The sequence below is a fragment of the Ursus maritimus genome, unplaced genomic scaffold (assembly GCF_017311325.1).
Source record: "Ursus maritimus isolate PB19 unplaced genomic scaffold, ASM1731132v1 scaffold_12, whole genome shotgun sequence".
In the NCBI taxonomy this organism is placed as follows: Eukaryota; Metazoa; Chordata; class Mammalia; order Carnivora; family Ursidae; genus Ursus; species Ursus maritimus.
In genome coordinates, this window is record NW_024423564.1 from 45,682,824 (window position 1) to 45,709,781 (window position 26,958).

Genomic DNA, 26,958 nt, shown 5'->3' on the forward strand with positions numbered 1-26,958 from the left:
TTAAGGGTGTGACCTCAGACACCTTACCTCTCAGTCTCAGGTATGAAATGGAAATCATGATAGTAGTTATAGACTTGTGAAAGTTAAATGAGTTGACATATGAAAAGTGCTTAGAATAGTTCCTGGCATGGAATAAGTGCACAATCGATGCTAGTGCTGGTCATATATGTTGTCTTTCATTGGGGTAGGATATAATTAGAATATTATATCCTACTTTTTAATTTTCTGTATTCATATATGCTCGCTCGTCTAGTTAATGTGAGAAAATGAAGAATGACTCTGTTCTTATCACTGTGTAGCTTACATCCTACTCAGAGAATCAAACATCGAACAGATATTCTTGTTTTTTGAGTTCCTTTCTTGAGCCAGGCACTTGCTAAATGCTTTATTTTCATAATCTGATTTTCACAGCAGCTCTACAGTGAAGGTGTTATTCCCATTTTACCAATGAGTAAACAGGATTATGGAGGTTAGGGAATTTGCTCAAAGACTCATAAAGAATTTAAATCTATTCCAAAGCGGCACTGTGCTGCCATGCTAACAGGTCCCAAGTGATCCACAAGATGAGAACACAGGGGAGGGAGGCATGATGCCTTTCTGGGAGGATTTAGCTGGGCTTCAAAGAAGAAGCGGTAACTTAATTGAGATGAAAAGAATATTCTCTCATGATGAAATTAATTGAGCAGAGATAGCCATGTCCAAACTGTTTGTAGAATGATCTATGTTTATCTATATAATGAAAATGTCTGAGTCGGACAGATCTGGATTTGAATCTAATTTGTCAGCTAAGTGAACTTAGGAAGGTTACTTAACCTCTCTAACTGCAGCTTTTTCATCTCTAAGATGAAAATAAAATAGCACCAGACAATGTGGTTCTTAAGTAAGATAAAGCATTTGAGGAACTTTGTTGTTTCTGACACACAGTTTATGCTTAATTTAGATTAATTATCATTATTAGTATTTGTCTGGGGTCTGTATGAGTGAGGAGAGATTGGATTTATGAGGCTTGGAGACAGTGACGTCTATATGTCTCTACCAACCTTATTATTCAGATGATTCCTCTTTTTTTTCTCTTCCCTTTATCCTCTTCCTCTTCTTCCTTTTCTTCTTCTCTTATTCTCTTTCTCCTAGACAAAGATATACATATTAAATATTGATTAACTATATCGACATGAATGGGGCTGGTTCCTTATTCTATCTTAATTACTATTATAATTTAAAAATTTTATATAGATTGTTTATGTAATTTCTATGAACAGTGAACATTTAGATTTTTCTTCTATTTTTACTAGGATACTATCTATAGAAATCAGAATGCATAAAACCAATTATATACCTAAAGACTATCCTCATTCTGAAGTCCATCTCTATTAAACTAAGCACTCCTTTAATTTTATATTGGGATATTTTACTTTTGGATGATCATGTGTAGCTGAACATGTAGTCAAGCAATAATATGGGAAAAGCCCAACTTTCTGAAATGAGCAGAATTTGTTCTATTAAATCTGTAAATGCTCTAAAGTTCTGTGATATATAAGTTACTTAATGAATATTTGTTTCTAAAAAAACTTGGAGCTTGACACTATGTAATAATGTGCTGGCATATTTGTTGGTTTAGACGTATGCTTATGAGGGGGAGCCCACAGCAAAGCAGTTCACATAAATGGGATGTGTTGAGACTCATCAGTCTATTATTAGCACCCATGACTTTGGGAAATATTGTAAAAACTTTTTTTTCCCCTCTCTGTCAAGGGGAGACCTAGAACAAATTGTTGGTACTCCTCATATCATGTGACAAATGTTTCCTTATTCACCCTGCTCCTGTTCCCCACATAAATGCTTGTAAGGACCTGTATTCATGTTTACGGGCTACTATAGAAACAGGACCTTGAGTATATGATAAAAGATCACTAAAGAGCTCTAAGCATATAAATACTACCCAGCTTGTTGCTGAATAGAACACATATTTTATGTTTGTTGCCAAAGTCTCCATAACATTCAGTTAAGAACATAACCATTTTTGTAATTTTTTTTAAATGACAAACAATATAGTAGCAACTCAAAATAGTATAGGCATTCTATAAAATCAGATACAAATATATTGTGAATGTCTGGAAAGTATTTTTTGATGCTGTCTCTTAGACATTGAAATCTGATAGAATCTTATGGAATCTTCTCTCAAAGTAGAGAAGCTTGCCTTTTGATGACAATGATTCAGTGCTATTTCCTGTCAATCCATCATTCCAGGATAAACCTAGTCTTAACAGTAATTCTAATCTCCCAGAGTTTCACTCCTCACATGGAAGTCTATTTACCTTTGCCTTTCAAAAAAAAAAAAATATTTCCAACATTTTGATAATAAAAATAAAAACTAAAAGATATAAAAAGGAAATGGTTTAATAAAGACTATGAAGGTATGAAATATACATAGGGAACTTCCAGATTATTAATTTCCCTGAAACGAATTAGAAATAGAAATTATTTTCTTTACATCTCTTGAATTTTTTATTTCTTCTATTACTTAGTTTCTCTTTTGACGAAACTAAAAATAATCGTTTACAGAACTTAATGTAATACATTTTAAACAAAATATTTCATTGTTTCCAGGTCTACCATAACACTACCACTCTAAGAATTTCTATTCAGAAAATATTTAAAGGGCATGAATAATTCATCTATATTTGTATAATACAGATTATTATATGTACATGAGAAAGATTAAGACACTTTTAAGATACCTGTTACTTTATCTTTTTTATTTTATTTATTTACTTGAGAGAAAGACAGTGAAAACACAAGCAGGAGAAAGGGCAGAGGGAGAGGGACAAGCAGACACCCCGCTGAGCAGGGAGCCCAATATGGGGCTCAATCCCAGGACCCCGAGTTCATGACCTGAGCAGAAGTCAAGTGTTTAACCCACTGGGCCACCCAGGCACCCCACCAATTGCTTCTATCTTTGATTTAGTTTGTCTTCAAGTGTTTGTTTGCTTTTTCTTTTTTTTAAACATTCTCCACTTTTATACAATTTTATTTTTCTCAGGTCAAGAACATAAAATATTTGTTGGTAATCAATATAGTATTTGAGTAGCACGACTAGACAATATGAAGGATTCTTAAAGTGCATTGTAACAAAGTAGGAGACACCACTTTTTTAAAAGCTCTTTCTCAATCCTACAATTTGATGCCTTCCCATGACGTTAATTTGCACCTGCGCACGGATGACTCAAACATTCATACCCAGGCCAGCTTTCTCTGGGCCCTAGACCTTTCTACCCATCTCTTCATCTGATATTGATCCTTATGCTTCAAGAGCATCTTAAACTTAGTATACTCCCAAACTGAACTTAGGATTCCTATCCTCCTTCTGTCATCAACCCATTTGCATTATTTTCTGCTGTCATGATCATCCATCCAATTGTGCTAGCCAAAAACCCAGGAGTAATTTTTAACATCCCCATCTTCCTCTCTCCTCATATCTAATCTATAACTAAAACCATCAATTTTGCCTCTCAAATAATTTTCTTAAATCCTTTCTCATTTTGCATCCCTACCACTGGAAATCTACTTCTGTACCTTGACCTTGATTACTATAATATGTTTCTTACTGTTCTCTCCCATCCTCTCTCTCTCTCCTCCAATATTAGATTCACCCCACAGCCAAAATGATAATTTGTTTTGTTTTTTTGAAGGGGGAACAGGAGAGGTGCTTGTTTTGTTTTGAGCTAGTAATAATTAAACAAATCTCCCCTCTGTGAAACCCGGACTGAAAGCAGTTGAAACCAGATATCCTTTTCTCCTATATATCACTGTCTTTAGGCTTTTAGTATGCCATGTCCCCCCTTAAGATCTATTTGGACTGGCTCTACCATTTAATTAGTCTGGATTCCTTTTTTTTTTTTTCCTGTTTCCATTCATCCATTGCTCCTCCATTATGACTGAAGCAAGTATTTTGTATCCTTCCATTTTTTCCTTAACTTCCTGAGCAAACCTGATCCCTTATTTCTGCCCAGGCCTTTTTAGAACCCCCTTTTAAAAATGCATCAGTGTTATTGAATTATTTCTCTACTTCCATCCAAGAAGATAGAATATTCTCTTTATATTAAGGGTTCCAGTTCTTTTTTATATATCGATAAAATCTAGGACTCTTCCCTGAATAAAGTCATAATTTGGATCTCAGCAATCAAAAGCCATTTCCTGTGGTTGTGTAATTAATAAGTCCAGACTCAATGTGAGACAATAGTGGGGAATGACTCTTAAGGACCTGTGGACAAACCTTGTGTTTCCAAGGTTAGCCCCTTCAGAGTCTCCTCTTTCAGTCCTGCCATAAATTCAAAACGTAAAAGAGAAACAAAATTTGTGACAGCTGAACTGGCACTTTCTACCTATTTGAGAATTCAGGTTCTTTGCAATGAAAAGGATCTGGCCTTTCACCTTGTACCTGGCTGAAAATCACATTAGAAGTATGCAAGATCCCGGGGCTCCTAAGTGGCTCAGTTGGTTAAGTGTCTGCCTTAGGCTCAGGTCATGATTTCAGGGTCATGGATTCGAGTTGCGCTTAGGGCTCTCTGCTCAGCAGGGAGCCTGCTTCTCCCTTTCCCTCTGCCTGCGCTCTGCATACATGTGCTCTCTCTCGGTGTCAAATGAATAAATAAAATCTTAAAAAAAGAAGTATGGGAGATCCCACATCATCTACATAACCAGGCTACTTGTGCCAGTAGAGTTCAAAGTTAAGCCTACACATCGTAGCCAGCTTGGCTGGTGCCTTCCAAGGCCCCCTAGAGCGGCCTGTGTTTGCCATAGTTGGCCCGGTGTATTGCTCTAACATTTTGCTGAGACCACCCACTGGGCCCACCTGTTCTTTGCTTTAATTCAGGCATGGTCTGCCTGCATACTCAGGCCACTCCTGTTAGAAATGACCTCATTTCTATATAATATTTCTGCTTACCTGTATCATAAAAGTCATTTTCCCAGGACATGGATCCAGGACAAAGACCCACAAGCTAATTGAACATCCCATAGGACCCACACCTAAAACCTAAGTCTGCATTTTTGGTCAGAGCAGTTCAAAGACAACCACAAAATTATTAAAAATTACCCACAGAGTACCTATAATTCCAAGTCCAAAATAGCCTGGCCCCTCCAAAACCTTCTTTCTCTGAATGCTCTTTAAATCCATCTCCTTGTCTTTTTCTCAAGGTTTCTGGCCCAATGCACTGGCTTGTAACACTCCAAGAAGTGAACTTACCTTCCACTTATAGACACACCTGGAAAATCATAGACCTCTCCATACAGGCTGCCTGCTTTTGGACAGCTCCTTCGTGGGGTTACTGAGCGGAATACAGCTACCCAAGGGTAGAGAGAAAGAAGCGTCCATCTGTAATAATCATTGCTCTTCTACACTTACAAATTTCAGTTGTTCTTTTTTTTTAAGATTTTATTTATTTATTTGTCAGAGAGATTGAGAGAGCACAGGCAGGGCGAGCAGCAGGCAGAGGGAGAAGCGGGCTCCTGCTTAGCAGGGAGCCCAACAGGGAACTGGACCTGGGATCATGACCTGAGCCAAAGGCATACACTTAATGGACTGAGCCATCCAGGCATCCCTGTTCTTTCTTCTTTGAGTAGGAGTGAGCATGTGGGTAGAAAGAAACCAAATATATTAAATCAAGAGCCTTCCTTTGGGAATGAACATTTCTTCCCAATTCGCAGTAGAGTTAATCCCTTCCCTTAGGACCTTCCATTCCTCTTGAAACTTCCATAGTTCAACCCTTGACTGCTAAATGAACTGAGCCAATTTTCACAATTTTAGACTCAAATTCCTCCAGTCCACCTTACCTGCAATATAATCACACAAGATTCAACTTGCACCACAGAGAAATTGCCAACAGTACAAGTAATGGGCCTTTGAAATCACTAAGTAAAAGTTAAAAGTGTAAATATTAGATCAGTGACTGCCAAGGGACTTTAGTATATATTTACTGAAGTGATGACAAAGAATTTCTGTGACATCCACCAGTGACAGGGAACTCCAGGTATCAAAAAGGCACTTCCAGCCTCCTTTTTGGGGGAGGGGGTTGTGTGTTGTTCTATTTGAGGAGTCTTTAAAGGCAACATATTTTTTTAAGACTGAAAAAATAAGATGAGAAAAAAACAATAAAAAGTTTTCTTTACATAGACTTCAGTCGTTAATTTTTAACAAAAAAGACACAAATTGTCTTAACCAAATAGGAGATTGGTAATAACAATAGACTTGTCAGGGACCATAGGTGTACCATCACTGGAGGCAGAACTGAATGGCTCTTGAATGTGAGTTTGATACTCTTTGCAACTGTCTCTCACACTCTACTTTTCTTCCAAGTTCATATGTGGGATGTTGGTGGCAGCACTTGGAGTCTTTCCGGTGTAGTTCATTTTGTTTCCCCCATAGCATCACTGGGTAGGTGATCTGGAGAGCTCCTAGTGTTAATATTTCATTTCTAGACCAGGGGCATGTTGGATGAAACGCATGGATGACAAAAATATCAGTAAAAAACAGGAAGCATTTTTATTGACTCTAGTATGGCCATGTTACCACACACAATGTACAATTTGGCAGAAGCTCAATTTCAAAGTAATTTAAGATTTTAGAATTAAATCTTGTTGGAAATACTTTAAAAAAGGTATGTGGTTATGTTTATTTCTTAACGAAATACCTTATTAATTAATTCATGAAATTATATAAATATTCAGAGAATCTTGCAATGAAAATATTTAATGGATTGATAGGAAGTTTCACCTATCAGTTCATTATGTTCCCCTCTTAGAACAGCCTACTAAACGAAAAATAATCCTGAAAAAGCTTTCCCATAAGTCATTAGACTATACAGTAGACAAACTATAACTCACTCATCTATTCTCTCAGATTACAAAATTTATTATGTGTAAGGCATAGTTCTAGTTGCTAAGGCCATAGTATAGTATCTGACATGCAATAAATACTCAGTAAATATTTGCTATATGCAGGGGAAAAAAAGTAACTAAGGAATAAATTCTACCTTAGAGACTACAATGTACTAAAGGAGATAATAGCATTACTTTTTAAATAATGATACACTGTATTACTACATAGCTGTATGTATATTCTTCTGTATATAATTGTATATTATAATTTGCATAAAATAATCCAATGACTTTATTATTAATAATACTTATAGAAATTCAATGATATCAATTAATATATATATATAAATAAGTGTCATACAATCTATAGATGATTGTTTTTATAACAGTAATTCAAAGAGTGAACTAGTAATTTCAGTACATAGTAAACAATGGGATGGCATATGAGATTATTATATCTATATCCTAAGTGGTCAACAGATAACAAATTAATGGTTTTTAATTTAAAAATCTATGCAAATGTATACATATATACTAATGTACCTATATATAAATGAATATCGAATGCATCTGTGCCTACATAATTATATATGTACATACATAAATACCACGTTTATCAGTGGATAGATGATACTGGAGGACATTCAAGAAGATGAATGTTAGCTACGTACATTGCTCTGCAAAATAAACAAAGGTCTTAACTGCTATACCATATAAAGGAATTTTTCAGTTAAAAACCTCCTCACTAGGGGCGCCTGGGTGGCTCAGTCGTTAAGCGTCTGCCATCGGCTCAGGGCGTGATCCCGGTGTTCTGGGATCGAGCCCCACATCAGACTCCTCTGCTGGGAGCCTGCTTCTTCCTCTCCCACTCCCCCTGCTTGTGTTCCCTCTCTCGCTGGCTGTCTCTCTCTGTCAAATGAATAAATAAAATCTTTAAAAAAAAAACAAAAACAAAAAAACCCTCCTCACTAATTCTTCTCTCATCTTTGTCTTTCCTACCCTCCTTTGTTTTTTGAAAGTAAATATTACCTGGGTTAGGAATAAGACTAACTAGAGTCCTAAAATACAGACTTCATCTGATAAAGTTATAATTTCATTCACATTCAGGTTCTTGTAATTTTTATTTCCCTCTAAGTGAATGTGAATTTTTACAAGAAAACCTTATTATCATCCTAATTATCAATTAACATGTATTGATTGCCCACTTGATACAGAGCCCTGTACTAAATTTCAAGGATGGAAAATGAATCTGAAGCTGTTGCGTGTATGTGTTTTTGTTTTTTTTTAATATGAACAATCTGGCAAAGAATTAACATCTAAGACTGTGGAAATGCCAAATGGGAAGAGAAAATCTTGTTGATAGAAGACAGCTATTCTCAATGTTTACAAAATGTGAGAATTATTATTTTTTAAATGCATACCTTTACATTTAGGATGTGTATGAGCTAACATCTCAGAAAAACCACTTAACTTTACCTATCCTAACAGAAAGCTTCTAAACATCTGACATTGAGCTCCCTGATGAAATGTCTTAACAGGCTTAAAATCTTTTAAATAATTAAGAAAAAATAATAATATTTACTTTAACATTTTGAAATGAGCTTGTCTAGCAATGAAATAAGCTAAGAAAACTAAAAATAAAGTTTGATGAGAATTGGCAAAAAGCAAAAAACTGGGCATGGTTCTTTGTCATTTACAATTAATTCCACACAAATATTTGTTTAATCAGACAATGTGGTTAATCACCAAGGTGAAAATGAAAGTTACCAACACTAAATGCTGGTATAAAAGTTAATAAATTCAGTTCATAATCATTATGCACATGCTAGTTATAATAATTTACTGTCCATACCAAATCTTTATAAGCAATGTAATTAAATATAAAATGCACATTAGAATTATAATGAGTAATTAGGGCAACATAACTAATATGCATGAAAGTCCCAAAGCTCATTAAAATGTTAAAAGACAAAACCTGCTCTACCTAGTGTTTTTGCATATTTTCCATAGCGAAATGAATGCTAGTAGAGTCTGTGCATTGTTTTGCCATTTTTGGTCTTTATGAATTATGCATTTAAAATGCCCTGGAAACATTTGGTTCAGTTACCAAATGCAGACTTATTTCCATTTTAGAAGAAACAGAGCTAAAGCACACCACACACACCACACACACCACAAAACCACATTAAAATAGTTTTATTGGATGCTATTACAAAGCCACCTTATAGGATTACTTGAGTAAGAAAATCATAAAAACCATGATGGACCATTATTTCATGGGGCACATAGTGGAACACACTGGAAAGAGCTTGAAGATAATAGACTCAATGGGGAGCATTATCTTGACCAGTCTTTATACTTTTTACACTATAATCATACTTTCCTCCAACTGTGAATTTCCATTTTAAAAAACGGTGAACTCAAATTTAGGCAGAAATACTAAACTGAGCATTTAGCCAAAATGACAAAGAAGCAGCACATATTATCACTTCTAACACTGTTCTGAAAAAAATCTGCCCTGTGTCTTTTATAAACAAACCCATAAACAGTTTCCAGTATGCCCAGTATACACAGATCAACTTTCTAGCTTATACAATAGTCCCCTTTTATCTGCAGTTTCCCTTTCCAGGATTTCAGTTACCCATGGCCAATCATGGTCTGGAAGTACATGATCCTCCTTCTGACGTGTGATCAGAAGGTCTTAGAACCCTAATGCTAGGGGCGCCTGGGTGGCTCAGTCGTTAAGTGTCTGCCTTCGGCTCAAGGCATGATCCCGGCGTTCTGGGATCCAGCCCCACATCAGGCTTCTACGCTGGGAGCCTGCTTCTTCCTCTCCCACTCCCCCTGCTTGTGTTCCCTCTCTGGCTGGCTGTCTCTCTCTCTGTCAAATAAATAAATAAAATCTTAAAAAAAAAAAAAAAGAACCCTAACATTAGATCACATTACCTACATCATTCACCTCACTTCCTGTCATCACATAGGTCCTTTATCATCTTACATCATTACAGGAAGAATAACGGTGAGTATAGTATGATAAGATATTTTGAGAGAAAGAGACCAAATCCATGTAGCTTTTATTATAGTATATCATTAAAATTGTTCTATTTTATTATTAAGTATTGTCATTAATCCTTTACTGTGCTTAATTCTTAAATTATTATCATAGGTATCTATGTATGGGAAAAACGTAATCTACTTGGGGTTCTATACCATCCAAGATTTCAGACATCCACTGGAGGTTGTGAAATGTGAATAAGGAGGGACTATACTCAAATCTTGCAACTTACACACAAAGTAAATAATTGTTTGGACTCATATGTATGTTTCAGATTCAACTAATAACAAAGATTTCTAGTTAAAATAAATACTCCTTTCCTTAGCAAGCATATCCATTTTTTTAATCAAAATAGAGCCCTTTATGTCTAGCGTGTATGACTTTTCCAGAGAAATTATTAGCTTTAGATTAAATTTTAGGTGAACTATGCCCAGAAATTCTATTTCTATATCCTTTCTCACTAAAAATTAATTTATTAAAGAAATTATTTGAGAAATGTACATTATTAGGAAATGCCATTGATATCAACATTTGGTCATATAGTATGAATGCCATTAAGTATCACTTATGTATTACATGAACCTAATAAACCCATTAACACTGTAACTCATTAGAATTTAACCATATGAAGTTGAAAAAAGCTGGAGTATAAATTTTAGTAAGATCATAGGATCCCAATATTTTATAGTTCATTCATTCATCACATTCATTTATTCAATGAATGTTTTTGAAGTGTCTGCCATTTTCCTCATACTGGGCTAGGCCTTAGAGAAACACAAAAGTTTAGGACACATTATTAGCCAGTTCCTAATTTCACTAGAGCCCTGAGCTTCTCTAAGAACCATTTTAATATATCCTTGACCAATAGCACTGAGTAAATTAATGAATAAGAGAAGAGACAATAACTCAGAATAAATATTGAATCTGTAGATGGCATATGAACATGGAAAAATATCTTCCAGTTTTCAAATGCATTTCATTTATGGCAGCTGAAAAAGTAGGGAGTCTTCCTAGGATGGGTCCTCATATCAACCTTTCTGGGTGCTCTAATAACACCTTCCTGACATGCTACCTTTCCACAGCACTGGGTCTGCCTAGCACCTGCTGTCCTTTTGGTTTCCATGGCAGTTCTGTTCTCTGCAGTAGATCTTCAGTCAGAATCACTCGCATTACATCACTCTAAAATTCACAATTCATTTCAGACACTCCATTTCCTTAGCAGAAAATGAAACAAACTTTCCTTTTCAAGGCACACCCACCGAGCTCTCTTTGGCTTTGGTATGGAAGCAACTTTGAGCCTGAATGACTTTGGAAAAGTCTACCTACAAGTAATGGTCTGGATAATTCCTTGGCAAAATTATCTCCCACCCCCTCCAAATGTACATAGGATATTTCTTAGCCCCATTGATGACAGACTTGACTATATGACTGCTTTGACTAATGGGCATTACAGATATGACAGAGACTAAGACACATGAATGAGAAATCGATATTGATACCTGTCACTAAGTCGTAGTGGTTATTTCTTACATGGTATTATTGTGACAATGGCTAAGTAAAACAGGAAATAAGCCTAAAGTTTATCTGTGATTGCTTTCTGAACTAAAGTATATTGGGTGGTGTGATAGAAATACTGCTTGAATTTTTTCTACAACTCAGCACCCATCTATATTGTATTTTAGGCTGAGTTATATAGTGTTACATGTGATACTGTATAATATATAAAAATGAAACACTAAAATTAACCATTTAATTTCAGATGATTTATTATAAGTCATATCTAAGTACTCTAAGGAATACATTAAATTTAATTACATATATAATATAGAACATATTTATATATATACTATAGAAATATATAAAACATATTTATTATATATTAAAAACATATATACACACATAGATATATATTAATCTAATTCAGTATGAAGGGGTGAAAAAACATAAGGTATTATTATATAGCAAAACTTACCAAAAACACTAAGGTGATATATTTGCAGACATTGCATTATTCGTTTTATAGGCACACACTATTAGAAATTTTAAACATACAAATGATAATGTACAGAAATTTTCTATTCAGCAAAGAGAAATGACACTATGACATCTGCCTTGGCTTACATCAAGATTTGCCATATTTTTGTAACAGAGAGTTGAATGGTTGTTTTAATTTTTATTCATTCAACAGTAATAATATATCTTTTACTTTTTATTGAGTGCCTACTATGTTCCAGGCACTAGTCTAGGATACATCGTTGAACAAAAAAAGAGTGTTTCTTCGTGGATTGTACTTTCCAGGGAAGGAAAAGAGACAATCAGCAAATAAAAAAGTAAATACATACTATGTCAGATGGAAATTGTTGGTACAGAGAACAGTGAGGATGGCTAAGAAAGGAGTTGTGGGATAAGGGAATAGTAGTAGTATTTTATATAGAGGAACAGGAAAGTCCTCTTCAATGTGGTGGAATTGGAGCACAAACTAGAGGCAATGTGGATGCAAGCAAGAAATGAAGATGTCGGAAGGCTGAGTATTTCAGACTGAGGAAGTACCAAGTATAAAGAGCCTGGAGTAGGGACATTCTTGGTGTATGTTCCATGAATATCAGGTAGTTCAGTGTGGCCAGAGAAGATTATGGAAGAAAGAACAGAAATGTGGCCAGAGGGAAGGCAGGAGAGCCAGATCGTTTAGGGTTTTGTGGATCACTGTAATGAATTTGACTTGTATGCTGAATGGAAGGGGAAGCCAGGCTGTGGTTGTGTAGTAGCAAGAATGAGGATTTGACTTGTTTTAATAGAAACACTATGGCTGCTATATTGAGAATGGCCAGTCTAGAGAACAAGGGCAGAAGCAGGGGTACCAGTTAGGAAACTTCCAATATTTCAAGCCGGAGGTAATGCTGGCTTGCACCAGCATGATAGCTATGAGGTGGTAAGGAGTGATAAAATGCATTTTAAAGGCAGAATCTACAAGATTACAGTCTCTCAAGACTTGGAAATGTTTTGTAATGACATTGATGAAATGGCAATAGTAACTGTTCATCAAATGCACAGATAAGCTTTGCAGGATGAGAGCAATAAATAGTGAGAAATCTAGTGATTTTGACGTAAGAGGCAGTAAATAAGATTGAGATTATAAGAAGGGTATCAGCTGCATTTTAGGCATATATATATTTCTGAGCAGAAGAGGAAAGAGCCTAAACATTTTCTCTAATAATTTATTTATGCGCTACTCTTGCTGACATAGAAATTCTTATTTGTCTGTCAGATTTTCCCTTTCCTGACACACCCTTCAGTTGTCAAATTACTTTTGCTGTTAGGCAGAGTTTTCTCAAACCACGTTTTATTTAATCATTTTAGGAAGGGTGACATTTTTTCCCTTGTTAAACATTCTTAGTTTCAAATACACCTATACTATTGTTTCTGAAAATTACAGTTTTTCTGCCATCCCTCCTCCCACATCTTTTTATTTCTCTAAGATACCTTATTTGTAGGTAAATGTCTCTCCTACTTTATGTCTTCGTATTCTTTGGCTCTTAGTTACTACTTACTGTGTTTGCTCTGATCTAGCTCTCTTTCTCCATAGATAGAAGTAGCTAAAACTGTGTTTTTCAGATGGGAAGAAAAATTACCTTTCAATTCTACAACTAGAATCACTTCTTGCTATGTTGTTTTTCTCCTTGTTCATAAGTTCAGAACAAGTCGATGGATAAAGCATGTCTTGTTCCACAGTCATGACCTCTGTTTCTTTACTCTTTGAACCATACAGAAATTCTATAACAGTACAAACTCCAGGATGCAGGTATGAGCACACAGCTGATTGCCACCTCAAAATAAATGGAGAGGTAGAAGTGGTTCCATTTAATGTTCATTTTCTTACTAGGGAATCTGTGCATATAGTTTTGAAAAATGTCGTTCACTTAGCACATTTCCTATAGTCTTGCTAGACTTCTAACATTTATGCGTTTGAGGGCAGTGGGCAAAAAGAAAAGGTAGTTTACAACTATATTTCTATAATATAAATTTTTTTTCTTAATTTCCCTTTTTTTTTTTTTTTTCTAGCTACTCAAAGCCTTTCTTTTCTCTTCCTCCAAGACAGTGTGTTTGGAAAGTAATTCTTTGGAATATATTAGCAATATGAATTATTCATTTTTCAGAATTAAATAATTTTAATAACTGAATTTTAATCAACTTTTTAAATGTGCTATTTTAAGATTATTGAAGGCCACAGAAACAAAAAAAATAATAAACCATTTAGTCAACTAACAAATCTGATTCAGTGAGTATTCACAGAGGGCAGAGTCATACCAGCCCAAGGCTCCCTGGTACCTTTGGGTTTCCTAGTAGGTCCTTGGAGGAAGCTGGCCCTGATGTCAGAGGGAAATTTGATCTGGTGAGAATGAGCCTGAGGAAAACTTCCACCAATGTTTTCCCCATCTATTACCAAGTACATCTTTATTGGTGTCATTGTTTACATTGATGGCAAAAATCTTAAATTTCTATGTCTAGTTTATTTCTATTCTGACAGATCAGTTCTAACCTTTGAAAATGTACTATGACTTAAAACATAACAATAAACATAATAGAAGCTTAAATAACATATCTTGACTGATTAACATAGCTAGATTTTCCCCATGAGAAAAAGTTTCCCAAGAATATTTTCATGTTTTATAAGTAATCTAAAGAGAGCATCTGAATTCTTCTAATCTTTATTTTGGAGGGATTCATGAAGAAATAATTTTTGTATCAGGAAATTCATAATCACTTCAACATGAAAACAATGCATGCAAACATTTAGGGACGCAGAAAGTATGTACTGATGAGCACCTTGTGTTGCAAGATCGTACGTGCTGAGACTAGAGATGCCTTTGGAGAGTCCCAGCTTCAAAATTCTTGCAAACTTGTCCACTGTATCCAAATCAATCACATTCAGCTATAATTTCAGCATGACTGACAACAGAGACAAGATCAAATCATGAATAAAGTCTAAAGAAAGAAAGTTTGGTGAACAGCTAGGAAAACAGTGAACCATTTAATTCCTGTTGATACAGCTGGTGGCCCAATAAATCTCAGACATATTTTACAGTGGATGCATCACTGAAGTGAGCATTGCTGACTATAAGGGGACAGCTACTTCAAGCTGTAATTTCCCTACTGCTGACCCTTGCCAAAAGCATGATGTGAATGAATTCTGCCTAAGCACCAACAAACTCCTCATTATATATATAACCCTTTATCTCCTTACTGTTCTTTTATCTACTTCATGAGTCACAGACAACCCAACCATCCATCCTTCAATGGCCTCTAACAGATGTACACTCATAATCAAGACAATATCTGATCATTCACACCACAATATAAATGACTAGTGAAAGCATCAATATATTTAACCTCCTTGAAGGAATTAAATATTATAATAGCATTAAACCGTGAGTTTAGGAAAAGAATCCCTTATGTTGTCGTTTTAAACAATGCACAGATTTTTCTTTGAGTGTTTAGGGGGACAGTGCAAGGGCCTTCACCAATGCCCCTAAAATCAGACTTACTATGCAGTTATATATCTTAGCTCTGGATTTTTTTTACAAAATATTTTGCTTTTTATGCACCTGTGCAAACATAAGGGAATCAGACATCACAGCTTGGTACTCTAAGATGGATATTGAGCCTTTAATAAAACAACTGAAGTCAATTTCATGTGAAATTCATGTGAATTTAATGTGAAATTCCACTTTTCTTTGTCTTTCATGTGAAAGAGAAAATGATCTAATCATAAGCTTAACTGAATCAATACATTGATCTTTTATATGCCCTAACACATAATGTCCGCAATTGCATATCTTTCTAGAAAGAACACCTTTGTGTTCCATACGCTTTGGATGTTCTATCACATTATTGAACCCAAGCCTCTTACTTTTTGGTCATTGAGAAATTAGACAAGGTCTACCACAAATGTCTTTCAGAGAAGATTTTTTTTGGTTAACTACAATTAAAAAGCAGGGTATGGATGGAATTCTGGGAGAGTAAAAAGTGATACTGGTACAGCTTTTAATTAAATTAATCACATGCTTGCCATACCAAGACAATTAATTTTTTAAAAATCAGTTCCTTTTCTATCCATATCTTATCATGATCTCATGTTCTTAAAGGTAGAATAGCTGTGATGTCCTATTCACTAGTAATAATACCTGTTTAATAATAGCTAATATTTTTATTGGCTGCTAATTAGTGCAAAGCACTAAGGTAGCACTTTTCATGAAGTTTGTTTTTGTTTTTAATTCCAGTGTAGTTAATTTATAGTGTTATATTAGTTTCAGATGTACAATATAATGATTCTACAATTCCATGTATTACTCAGTGCTCATCAAGTTAAGTGTACTCCTAATCCCCATCACCTATTTCACCCACTCCCACCCACCTCCCCTCTGGGAACCCTCTATTTGTTCTTTATAGTTAAAAGTCTGTTTTTTGGTTTGTCTTTCTTTCTTTTTTTTTTCTTTTGTTCATTTGTTTGGTTTCTTAAATTCCACATGTGAGTGAAATCATATAGTTTTTGTCTTTCCTGAACTGGCTTATTTCGCTTAGCATTATACTCTCTAGCTCCATTCATGTTGTTGCAAATGGCAATATTTCATTCTTTGTTTTGGCTGAATAATATTCCATGATATATATACCACATCTTCTTTATCCATTCATCTATCTGTGGACACTTGGGCTGCTTCCATAATTTGGCTATTGTAAATAATGCTGCAATAATCATTGGGGTGACTGTATCCCTTTGAATTAGTGTTTTGGTGTTCTTTGGGTAAATACCCAGTAGCGTGATACTTGGATCACAGGGTAGTTCTATTTTTAATTTTTTGAGCTTCCATGCAGTCTTCTACTAGGCTGCGCTAGTTTGTATTCCTACCAACAGTGCAGGGGGATTCCTTTTTCTCCACATCCTCAACACTTGTCCCTTGAGCTTTTGATTTTAACCATTCTGACAGGTGGTATGTCATTGTGGTTTTGATTTGCATTTCCCTGATGAGTAATGTTGAGCGTCACTTCATGTGTCTGTTGGCCATCTGTATGTCTTCTTTGTAGAAATGTCTGTTCATGTCTTCTGCCTATTTTTAATTGGACTATTTGGGTTTGGGATGTTGAGTTATATAAGTTCTTTATATATTTTGGATACTGACCCTTTATCAGATGTCGTTTGCAAATATCTTCTCCCATTCAGTATGTTGTCTTTTAGTTTTCTTGGTCATTTCCTTTGCTGTTCAGAAGCTTTTTATTTTGATGAAATCCCAATAGTTTATTTTTGCTTTTGTTTCCCTTGCCTTGGTAGACATATGTAGAAGATGTTGTTATGGCCAATGTCAGAGAAATTACTGCCTGTGCTCTCTTCTAGGATTTTTATGCTTTCAGGTCTCACATTTAGGTTCTTAATCCATTTTGAGTTTATTTTTGTTTATGGTGTGAGAAAGTGGTCCAGTTTCATTGTTTTGCGTGTAGCTGTCCAGTTTTCCCAACACTTTGAAGAGACTATCTTTTTCCCAGTGCATATTCTTGCCTTCTTTTTGAAGATTAATTGACCCTATATTGTGGGTTTATTTCTGGGCCTCCATAAAGTTTTTTATGTTTTCCATACAGCAATCCTATGAAGTAGGCTGTATTATTTATTTTATGGTTGAGAAAACTGGGGTTTAGAAGGGTTAAGGAACTCAGATAGTGAATGTTACAACCACTTTTTTTTTGGCTGCAAAGAAAAGCCTTTTCACTGCACTATTTTGTGACTGTGTAAATGTTTAAGGTCTTGGAGAAGCTGGAGGTACATTACAAATATTTTTTTTTTCATCCCCTGTGAAAACAGAGCAGAGGTGTTATTCAGTGTGAAAGTCCTTTAGGTGATGAAGATTATTTTTCCACTATATTCCAATAGTTTGATTTTTTTTTTAATCTGACTAGGTAAATTATTTTTAAAAATTTTCTCTTAGCAATATCATGGAGTTTTCAGCTTTCTTTAAGATCAAATTAGTCCATAAGGCAAGGACATATTTGCTTCATGGAAAGGGTTTATTGACCTTGTGATCCAGTGAGGTGAGATCCATGACATCCTTTGAAAGATTGTCATTATTCCTTACCCTAAGGTGCAACCTATCTTCAAGGAAGAAATTTTTCAGCTATCATTCATCCTCATCTGTAACAATTGTGTATTGAGCACTTCTTATATGATGTGTTTTCTGGTAGGTACAGGAAACCTTAAATTTTTTTCAAAGACTGTTTATTTGAGGCTGGTCAACACAGTGTTTTCCTACATAGCATCTGTAAGACAGATTTCCTCATGATTTGCTTCTCTTTACTATTCCTCACTCTTCCTTATTGTTGTAACTATTTAATATGACACCTTCCCCATTGTCCATCATTTTGAGGGAGAAGAATGGTGTCAAATCTGTTTGCCTTTGGAGCTACAGAGTTTCATTTGAACTACCTAAATTCACTAAGGCTATTGAAATAATTCTTGGATTCACTCATCTTTTTGATAATAGGACTTTGTACAAAATCAAAGCTCCCACTGAGAATGACAAGAGAGGAAGAAGGTCTTTGTGGCTATTGTCATGTAACTAAGAAAACTTGAATCTTGATTAGGCTTATTGGGTGCCAAGTGCAGAGGTTCCGTTTCTTGCACCTGCAGAGCCTGGAGTTTTGGATGAAGAACCTTTAATTATCTTCATCCTGAAATGACTGGCTAAACAATGAATGGAAATAATCCCACTGAGTAAATGAAAAGGGAAGACTCCTCTTTTATGAGCATCTAATCACACAGGTGTTAAATACCCCTTCTTGACCCTTTCACTGCTGGCTTTTCCCAGCATCTGCTCTTTGCTGTTCCCCACATCTGTCTAGTAAAATTTCTCTAAAATTTATTTATTTCAGTATGCAATTGCTTCAGCCCACGGCCATATACAATTTGATATCAGGGCAGTATTCCTAAATTTCAGCAGTGCACACGAATCAGTCTATTCCAAAGGATGCCATTGTACTTATGAATTTGAGAGGCTCAAGTAATCACTGTCTTTGCTTCTTTGGTGTAATTGGAAGAAGTTACATCTGAGCAAAACAAAAACTGTCTTTATGGGGGGGGAAAAAAACAGTTCCAGAAACACAAACACATGTAAACGCCCATCTTTACACTCCCATTCCCTGTAAAAGCACCTTACACTACTGGGTCAGGGCCAAAATTCACAGATCAATGGAGTATGATGGTAAAAGAATTAGGTTCTGGGAGCGATCATTCAGATTTTACCACTTGGTTATCTCTTCTAGGAAGGGCTCAATATGATTTCTTAAAACACGGAACATTTTTTTTTAGTGGAAAATGAGTGTTTTGTACAACTTCACTAAACATACTTGTAATTCCTTGTTAATAGCTCCAGTTTGAGACTTAATCATAATTATTGTGAGGTATATATATTTCTGGCAAATAAGCAACTATTCCTTATGATGCAAATAACCATGGCCTTTTCCTCACATAAAATTCATGAGTGCATTATAGCTTATGAGCACATAGAAGCCTATTGAACCAGGGGTGATTGTTGACCTGAAAAGTCATGAATCACATAACATAGGATGTGGACTAGACCTTAGACATCTACTAGTCCCACTGTCCAACATACTACCCAGAATAAATCCCAAGAAAAATTAGGCCCACGGGACTTCAATATAAAACCTTCTACAATTCCATGGTCTCATAAGTTTGGAAAAAGCTTCATTCTATAAAATATTCATTAGGCATACATGCACATCACGGTCTCTGAGATGTGCTCTAGAAAAGAAACCTTCTAGATATGATCAGACATTTTGGTGGCCATATAACTATTTTATTTACACAAAATAATAGAGTTCAGAATGACATAAACTTGGAATTTCACTAAAAATGTCCTGTCACTGCCAGTTAACTAAAATGAGTTGACTCAGGTCCAATGTGACCAATGATCTATTTAATTAAATTTCCTCTCAATTCTTTCGTTTTTTATGGATTGGCCAATGACTTTCTCATCATCCTAAAAATTACTACAGCATCCTCCTAGCAGTTCTGCGTGTTTCCCCTCCTGCCCTTCGGCAGATCATGATCTACTCAGCAGCCACAGGATATTTACAAAAAGTAAATAAAGCCATGTCACTCTGCTGAAAATCTCCAAAACCTCATCTCCTTAGAACAAAATTCAAAGGCTTTACCATGGGGCTACCAGACTTTACAGAATCAGAGCCCCAGCTGCCTGCCCAATCTTCTCTTCTGGATTCTTCCTCTCACTTATCTGCTCAGGCCATGATGATCACTTTGCTGCTACTTAAACCTTTTAAGCATGTTTCCACCTCAAGCATGCTCTCAACTCAAGGCCTTTCCCTTTTCTGTTTTCTTTTATTGTAATAATTTACTACAGATGACCACATGATTCTTTTTCCCTCATCATTCAATTTTCTGCTCAAATATTGCCTTATCCATAAGGGACTCCATGACTGCACCACAGAAAACAACACATCTCGGCATTCCTTTTTCTTTTACTGTGCTCAATTCCCATCTCAGTTAATACAACTTTCTTGCTATTTATTTATTTATTTATTTACTTACTTACTTACTTACTTACTTTTGGACGTGCATGGATATGCAAAAACACACACCCACACACCCACACACACACACACACCCACACACCCCTCAAAAATGTTAGCCCTACGAGGCCAGGAATACCATTTTTTTTCATTAACATGGTCCCTAATAAAAATATTTAATTGATAAAGGAATGAAGAATAGGTAAGTACATGAATCCACTTCTTGAACAGTCATTTTTAAGAGAGGGAGAATAATATGAAGAAGGACTCATTCATGTCCCCAAGAAAAATCAGTAGAGCCTTCAAGTTCAAGTGTATAATTTTAACCTCAAAATAAAATCTATATCAGATTCCCCTCTCCATATTGGTTACCCGTAGACCATAGCCCTTTAATTGTCTAACACACAAAGTGTTCTTAGGACTTTTTCTTATGTACAATGTTAATTTTGACTCATTCTTCATCTGTGCTTTCATATGACATTTTAGGTATCTTTCCATTTTTGGTGTCCATCACAATAGCCTGTGAACCTCTAGACAACAGGATCATGTCCCTTTAACTTGTGTGGTAAAACACCTAGTGTTGAGCCATATGCACAAAGAACTGCATAAAAGCCTTTTAATGACAAATTAGATTTTATTTCGGTTCATTACGCATGGGTTTTCAGGCAATGTTCCGGATTTCATGGTTTTGTTTATAATGAGTCATGGCCCCCTTGACAAACAAGAGAGTAATTAAACTAACCAGGTTATCAATAGAAGCTTGTGATGGATCTCCTGTTGCATATGGTTGTTTCATCTTCAATAATAGTTAGATATTATAAAAGATTATGGCCTCTTAGTGTGACAGGGAGAGAAAGAGAGATTAAAGCCTCTGAGAACAAGAGTGGAAATACAGTCCTACCTATGCCTCTCACAAGCTAAAAAGTATCATAATAATTGACAAATAAGTGGGGTTTTATTTATAGATATCTTTTATATATTTTATTGCCTTTTATGGGGAGATGTGAATTTTGCTTTACAAAGATAATTAAATTTATTAAATGATTTCTTATATTGTATGAAAGAGTGGGTATATATATATTTGTGTGTGTATACGTAGGTATACACACACAAATACATAGACATATACACACATAGATATATACACACATATATAATATATATTTACATATATACTATGTATATACATATATACACGTGCATGTGTATTATCTTGTAACATTTTCTTCTCCAAATATTTTTGGTAACACTTTTTTATTATTTTTCACCAAGTTATTAGCAAGCACTTTAAAAAAAATAATATTTCTTTTCAATTTTCTTTCCAGAACTAAAAATTGAACTTTTACTATTAAGAATAAAAATACCACAGAGAAATAGAGGTGCTATAATTTCAAAGTGAAGTATCACCCTTAACAGAAAATGATGAATTTCCTAGGGTCTTTTTTAAAGGAAAGGCAATGTTCTGTTGTAAGGGTGTTTACAGTTTTCATATTCACTGCATACTGAAAAATCATTAAACTCTGTACTTTTTTATTGCTTTCTAAAGAAACCTAAAATATATCCAGAGTGCACACTTACTCAGGTCATTTGTCTGAATGAATTAGTATTTGCATTTTCAAGGTTCCTGTTGTGTTGAACACTTTCCCATAGTGTTATTTCAAATATGTAGTATGTTAAAAAGGTTGATAGAAAAGAAAATATTTATGAAAATAGATATGCATATCTAGAAGATAGATATGATAGAAGATAGACATAGTTGCAACACCAAAAGGAACACACCATCCATGGAAGAAATTATTGATAAGCTGGGGTTCATTACAATTAGAAATTTTGGCTCTGTGAAACACAGTGTTAAGAGTCTGAAAAGACAAGACACACATTGGGGAAAAGTATTCATAAAAGGCACATCTGATAAAGATTGGTTATCCAAAATATGCAAAGAACTCTTAAAACTCAATAAGAATATAAACAACCCAGTTAAAAAATGGGCCAAAGACCTTAACAGAAACTTTGCCAAAGACATACAGTTAGCAATTAAGTATATGAAAAGATGCTCCATGTCATCTGTCAGCAATGAAGTGCAAATTAAAAACAATGAGATACCTCTACACACCAAATAGAACAACCACAATCTGGAACACTGACAGCCCCAAATGCCGGCAAAGGTGTGGAGCAACAAGCGATCTCATACATTGCTGGCGGGAATGCAAAATGATAGAGCCACTTTGGAAAACTGTTTGGTAGTTTCTTACAGAACTAAACATGCCTTTGTCATGTGATCCAACAATTGCACGCCTTCATATTTACCCAAAGGAACTTAAAACTGACGTACACAAAAGCTTGCATGTGGATGTTTACAACTGCTTCATTTACAATTGCCAATGCTTGGAAGCAACCAAGATATTTTTTAGTAAGTGAATGGATGAATAATCTGCGGTACTTCCAGATGATGGAATATTATTCCGTGCTAAAAAGAATTGATCTATCAAGCCATGAAAGGATATGGAGGAACCGTAAATGCATAACACTAAGGGAAAGAAGCCAATCTGAAAAGGTTACATGCTCTATGATTACAGCTATGTAACAGTCTGGAAAATGCAAAACTTTGGAAACAGTACAAAAGAGAGTGGTTTTCAGGGGTGGAAGGGTGGTGGAGGTTAAGAGGCAGAGCACAGAATATTTTTAGGACAGTGAAAATAACTTGTAAGATATTATAATGATAGTTATATGTCATTATGCTTCCGTCTAAACCCATAGGTTATACAACACCAAGAGTGAAACCTAATGTAAACTATGGATTTTATGTGATGACGATGTGTCGATGGAGGTTCATCCCCTGTAACAAATGTACTGCTATGGTGGGGAGTGTTGATAACAGAGAGGCTATGCATGTGTTGGGGCAAGGAGTATATGGAGATTTCTATACCTTCCACTCTGTTTTGTGTGAACGGAAATTACTCTAAAAAATAAAATCTATCAAAAGAAAATGACACATGCATACAACTCTTAATGTTTCTCTCTAAAACTCATTGATTTATTGTCTTACCCATCTCAGGCCATGGGTATTCTAACCTTCCAGTTAAGCCAGATGAAGTCACCCTGGACTCTCTTTTTTTTTCACATCTGTTAGGAAAATCCTATGGGCTTCAATTTCACAACAGACTCCAAAGCCAATTACTTTCACTACCTCTAGTGCGGCCACCCTAACCTGAGCTGCCAGTATTACTTGCTTTGCTTACTGCACCAGCTTCCTACAAGTTCTCAGCTTCCCTCCTGGCCTCACTATGGTCTTTTCTCAGCACAGCAGCCAAAATACCTTTGAAACCAAAGTCGGATTATATCTCTCTTCTATGGTAGTTCACCATTTCGCTCAGAGTAAAGCCAAGTCCTTAAAATGGCCCTCAAGGTCCTTTCTGGTCTTGTATCCTTTGGCCCTATGTATTAGTCAGGGTTCTCCAGAGAAACAGAACCAATAATATATATGTGTGTATATATATCTACATTTCTATATAGATATATTTCTATATGGATATATACACACTTATATATGAATCTATAGATGTCTAGATAGATAAATACACACATACATATTTATACGTATCTACATACAGACACACATACACACACACAAAGAGATTGTATTATGAGGACTAGCTCACATGATTATGCAAGCTGAGAAGGCCCCTGAATTGCTGCATGCAAGTGAAAACCTAGGAAAGTCAGTTGTATAGCTCTGTCCAAGTCTGAAGGCCAGTGAGAACCAGGGGAGCCAATGATATAAACCTCAGTCCGAGGGCAGAAGACCAGTGTTTTACCTCACGCAGTCAGGCTTGCTCTGCCTTTTGTTCTATTTTGTTCTATTCAGGCCTTCAATGGGCTCTATGGTGTGCACCCACATGGGAGAGGGCCATACACTTCACTGAGTCACTGATTTGAATGTTATTTCCATACGAAACCAGACGAACCCAGAAAAAATGTTTAGCAAATACCTGGACACTGCAATGCAGTCAAGTTGACACAAAATTAACCATGAGAGACTATGGACTCTGGGAAACAAACTGAGGGCTTCCGAGGGGAGGGTGGGGGATCGGGATTGGCCAGTGATGGGTATTAAGGAGGGCACATATTGCATGGTGCACTGGGTGTTATACGCAGATAATGAATCATGGAACATTGCATCAGAAACTGGGGATGTGCTGTATGGTGACTAATATAACAAAATAAAAAATTATTTAAAAAAAATTAACCCTCACACTCTATCTCCTGATAATCTCCCTTCTTTCTCTTTGCTTCAACCACATGGTTATCTTTGGTATTTTTCAAGCAAACAGGCTTGCCTCAGCCTCAAAGCCTTCCTGCAAGCTGTTCCCTCTTCCTGGAAGTCTCTTTCTCGAGATAGCCACAGAGCAAACTCACTGATCTACACCTAGTCTTTACATAAATCTCACCTTCTCAATGAATCTTCCTCAGATTACCCTACATAAAATTGCAATCTATAACTTGTTCATATTTGTCTTATCTTGCTCTAATTTTTTTTACCATCTTTCCTATCAACTTGTAATATTTTATATAAATTACTTATTTATTTTATTGACTGCTTATAGTCTGTCTCCATATTCCTCCCTCCATCTGGAACATAAACTTCATCACATCAGGGAGTTGGACTGCTTTGTGCCTTAAGAAGTGTCTGGCATATACTGATGGCTCAACGACTGTTTGATGAGTAAAGGAGTGGCTATGCTACAAAGGTTTTTAAGCAGCGTGTTATCTGCTTTGATCTCTGAACAGGCAAAGATAGACGAGATACTCACCCTGCCTTCAGGCAGCTAACAAGCAAGCCCGGCACACCCATAAATAATTACAATACCAGATAGAAAGTACACAGTATGAGAGAGATTTAGAGAAACTATTCATCAAGGGAAAGCTATTTTCAACGAGAGCAACAGGAAAGAGGATGGAGACACCTAATGGAGGCCGCATCTGTAGAAATGGAAAAGAATAGCATTTCAGATAGAGGAAACAACCAAACAAACCCCTAATATGCTAAAGCACAGGGAACAGGCAGAAGAAAACCCAGAATAATGAAGTTCAGGCTTTGAGTCAATATGCCTAAGTCAATATGCCAATATTAAGCCCGAATTCTGCAGCTAAGTAGCTGTGTGACCTTAGATAAATTATTTAACCTCTCTGAGCTTCAGTTTTCACATTTATGATATTGGGGTAATCCCATCTAGCTTAGAGTATTACCGTGAGGAAATCATGAACATAAAGCACCTAGCCCAGGGACTGGCTCCCAGTGATCACTCAATAAATGAGAGCTATTATGGGAGTGTAGCTTGACTGGAGTACAGATGAAGTGTTCCCCTCAACAATGCCATTTTTCCAACAGGAAGCAAGGCCAAAATGTATTGCATTTACTCTGCACTCCTTGGGAACATTCATCTATTGTCCAACTTGAAAAATGAAGCTGAAAATGACTAGTCTTGTATTAGAAGCATAAAACACTGAAAATGTGATGCATTGGGCCTATCAGGCATAAGATTGCTTTGAATATAGAAGGAATAAAAATATATGTGTGTTATATTTCTGCTGAAGATTAGTTTTACTTACCCACCAGTTTCTTTGTTTGTTTCTTTTTCAGTCGCTCCTACAATTCAGGAAATTAAATCTGGCACCGTGGCCCCGGGACGCAGTGGATTGATAAGATGCGAAGGTGCAGGTGTGCCGCCTCCGGCCTTTGAATGGTACAAAGGAGAGAAGAAGTAAGGACTTTGTGATTATTACTGTGTTTCAAGCACTTTGAGCTAATGTGTTTGTGTTTCAGATACTTACTTGAAGCCATTTCTTTAACTGGCTTGAATGATTCTCAGCAGCCTCCTTGCAGGCAGGCAAACGGAAGGGGCCCACATGGGAGGGATGAGTAGCTAATAGCATCTAGGAGAAATGTCCACTTTGGTTTTATGTGATCACAGAAATGCCTGCAAATCCCACGTCGCTGATACGTTTCATTTCTTCCCCTCCTTTCTGAACCAGCACACCATTGCTCTTGCTGGCAACCATGTTTACTTGGGAAGTAAACCAGTTTTTAAAGGACTTGGGCACAGCTTTCGTGAGTGCACTCCAAAAGCAATCGGAGCTGCTGTCTCTGCCTGGCTTCCTTGAGAAGTCTCAGCCCTTTCACCTGCCTTACTCTCCTGCAAGGCATTTTAACATTTCATTTTATAGAACACTGTGTTTTAGATATTCTCTCACTAAAGGGCCTGTAGAAGAGATAAAATACATGGTTAAAGGACTAACCAAGGGGATTTTAGGGCTACTGTAACTTTAGCTGTATATGATTGTCCCCTTGAGGAGCCCCAGGAAAAGCCTTGACAAGAGCTGTTGAACAAGAGAAGACAGGACTTGACTACTTTCTCTTTACTTTCAACCAGTAGGCT

At 36.0% G+C, this 26,958-nt stretch overlaps 1 protein-coding gene across 1 annotated transcript in view; it reads left to right on the forward strand.

The window, feature by feature from the left end:
* NEGR1 (neuronal growth regulator 1) overlaps positions 1-26,958 on the forward strand; it is an 803,476-nt gene that overhangs the window by 592,820 nt on the left and 183,698 nt on the right. Inside the window, exon 5 of the mRNA XM_008690719.1 lies at positions 26,163-26,283. Coding sequence (XP_008688941.1) covers positions 26,163-26,283 — 121 coding nt within the window. The remainder of the gene's footprint in view (positions 1-26,162; positions 26,284-26,958) is intronic.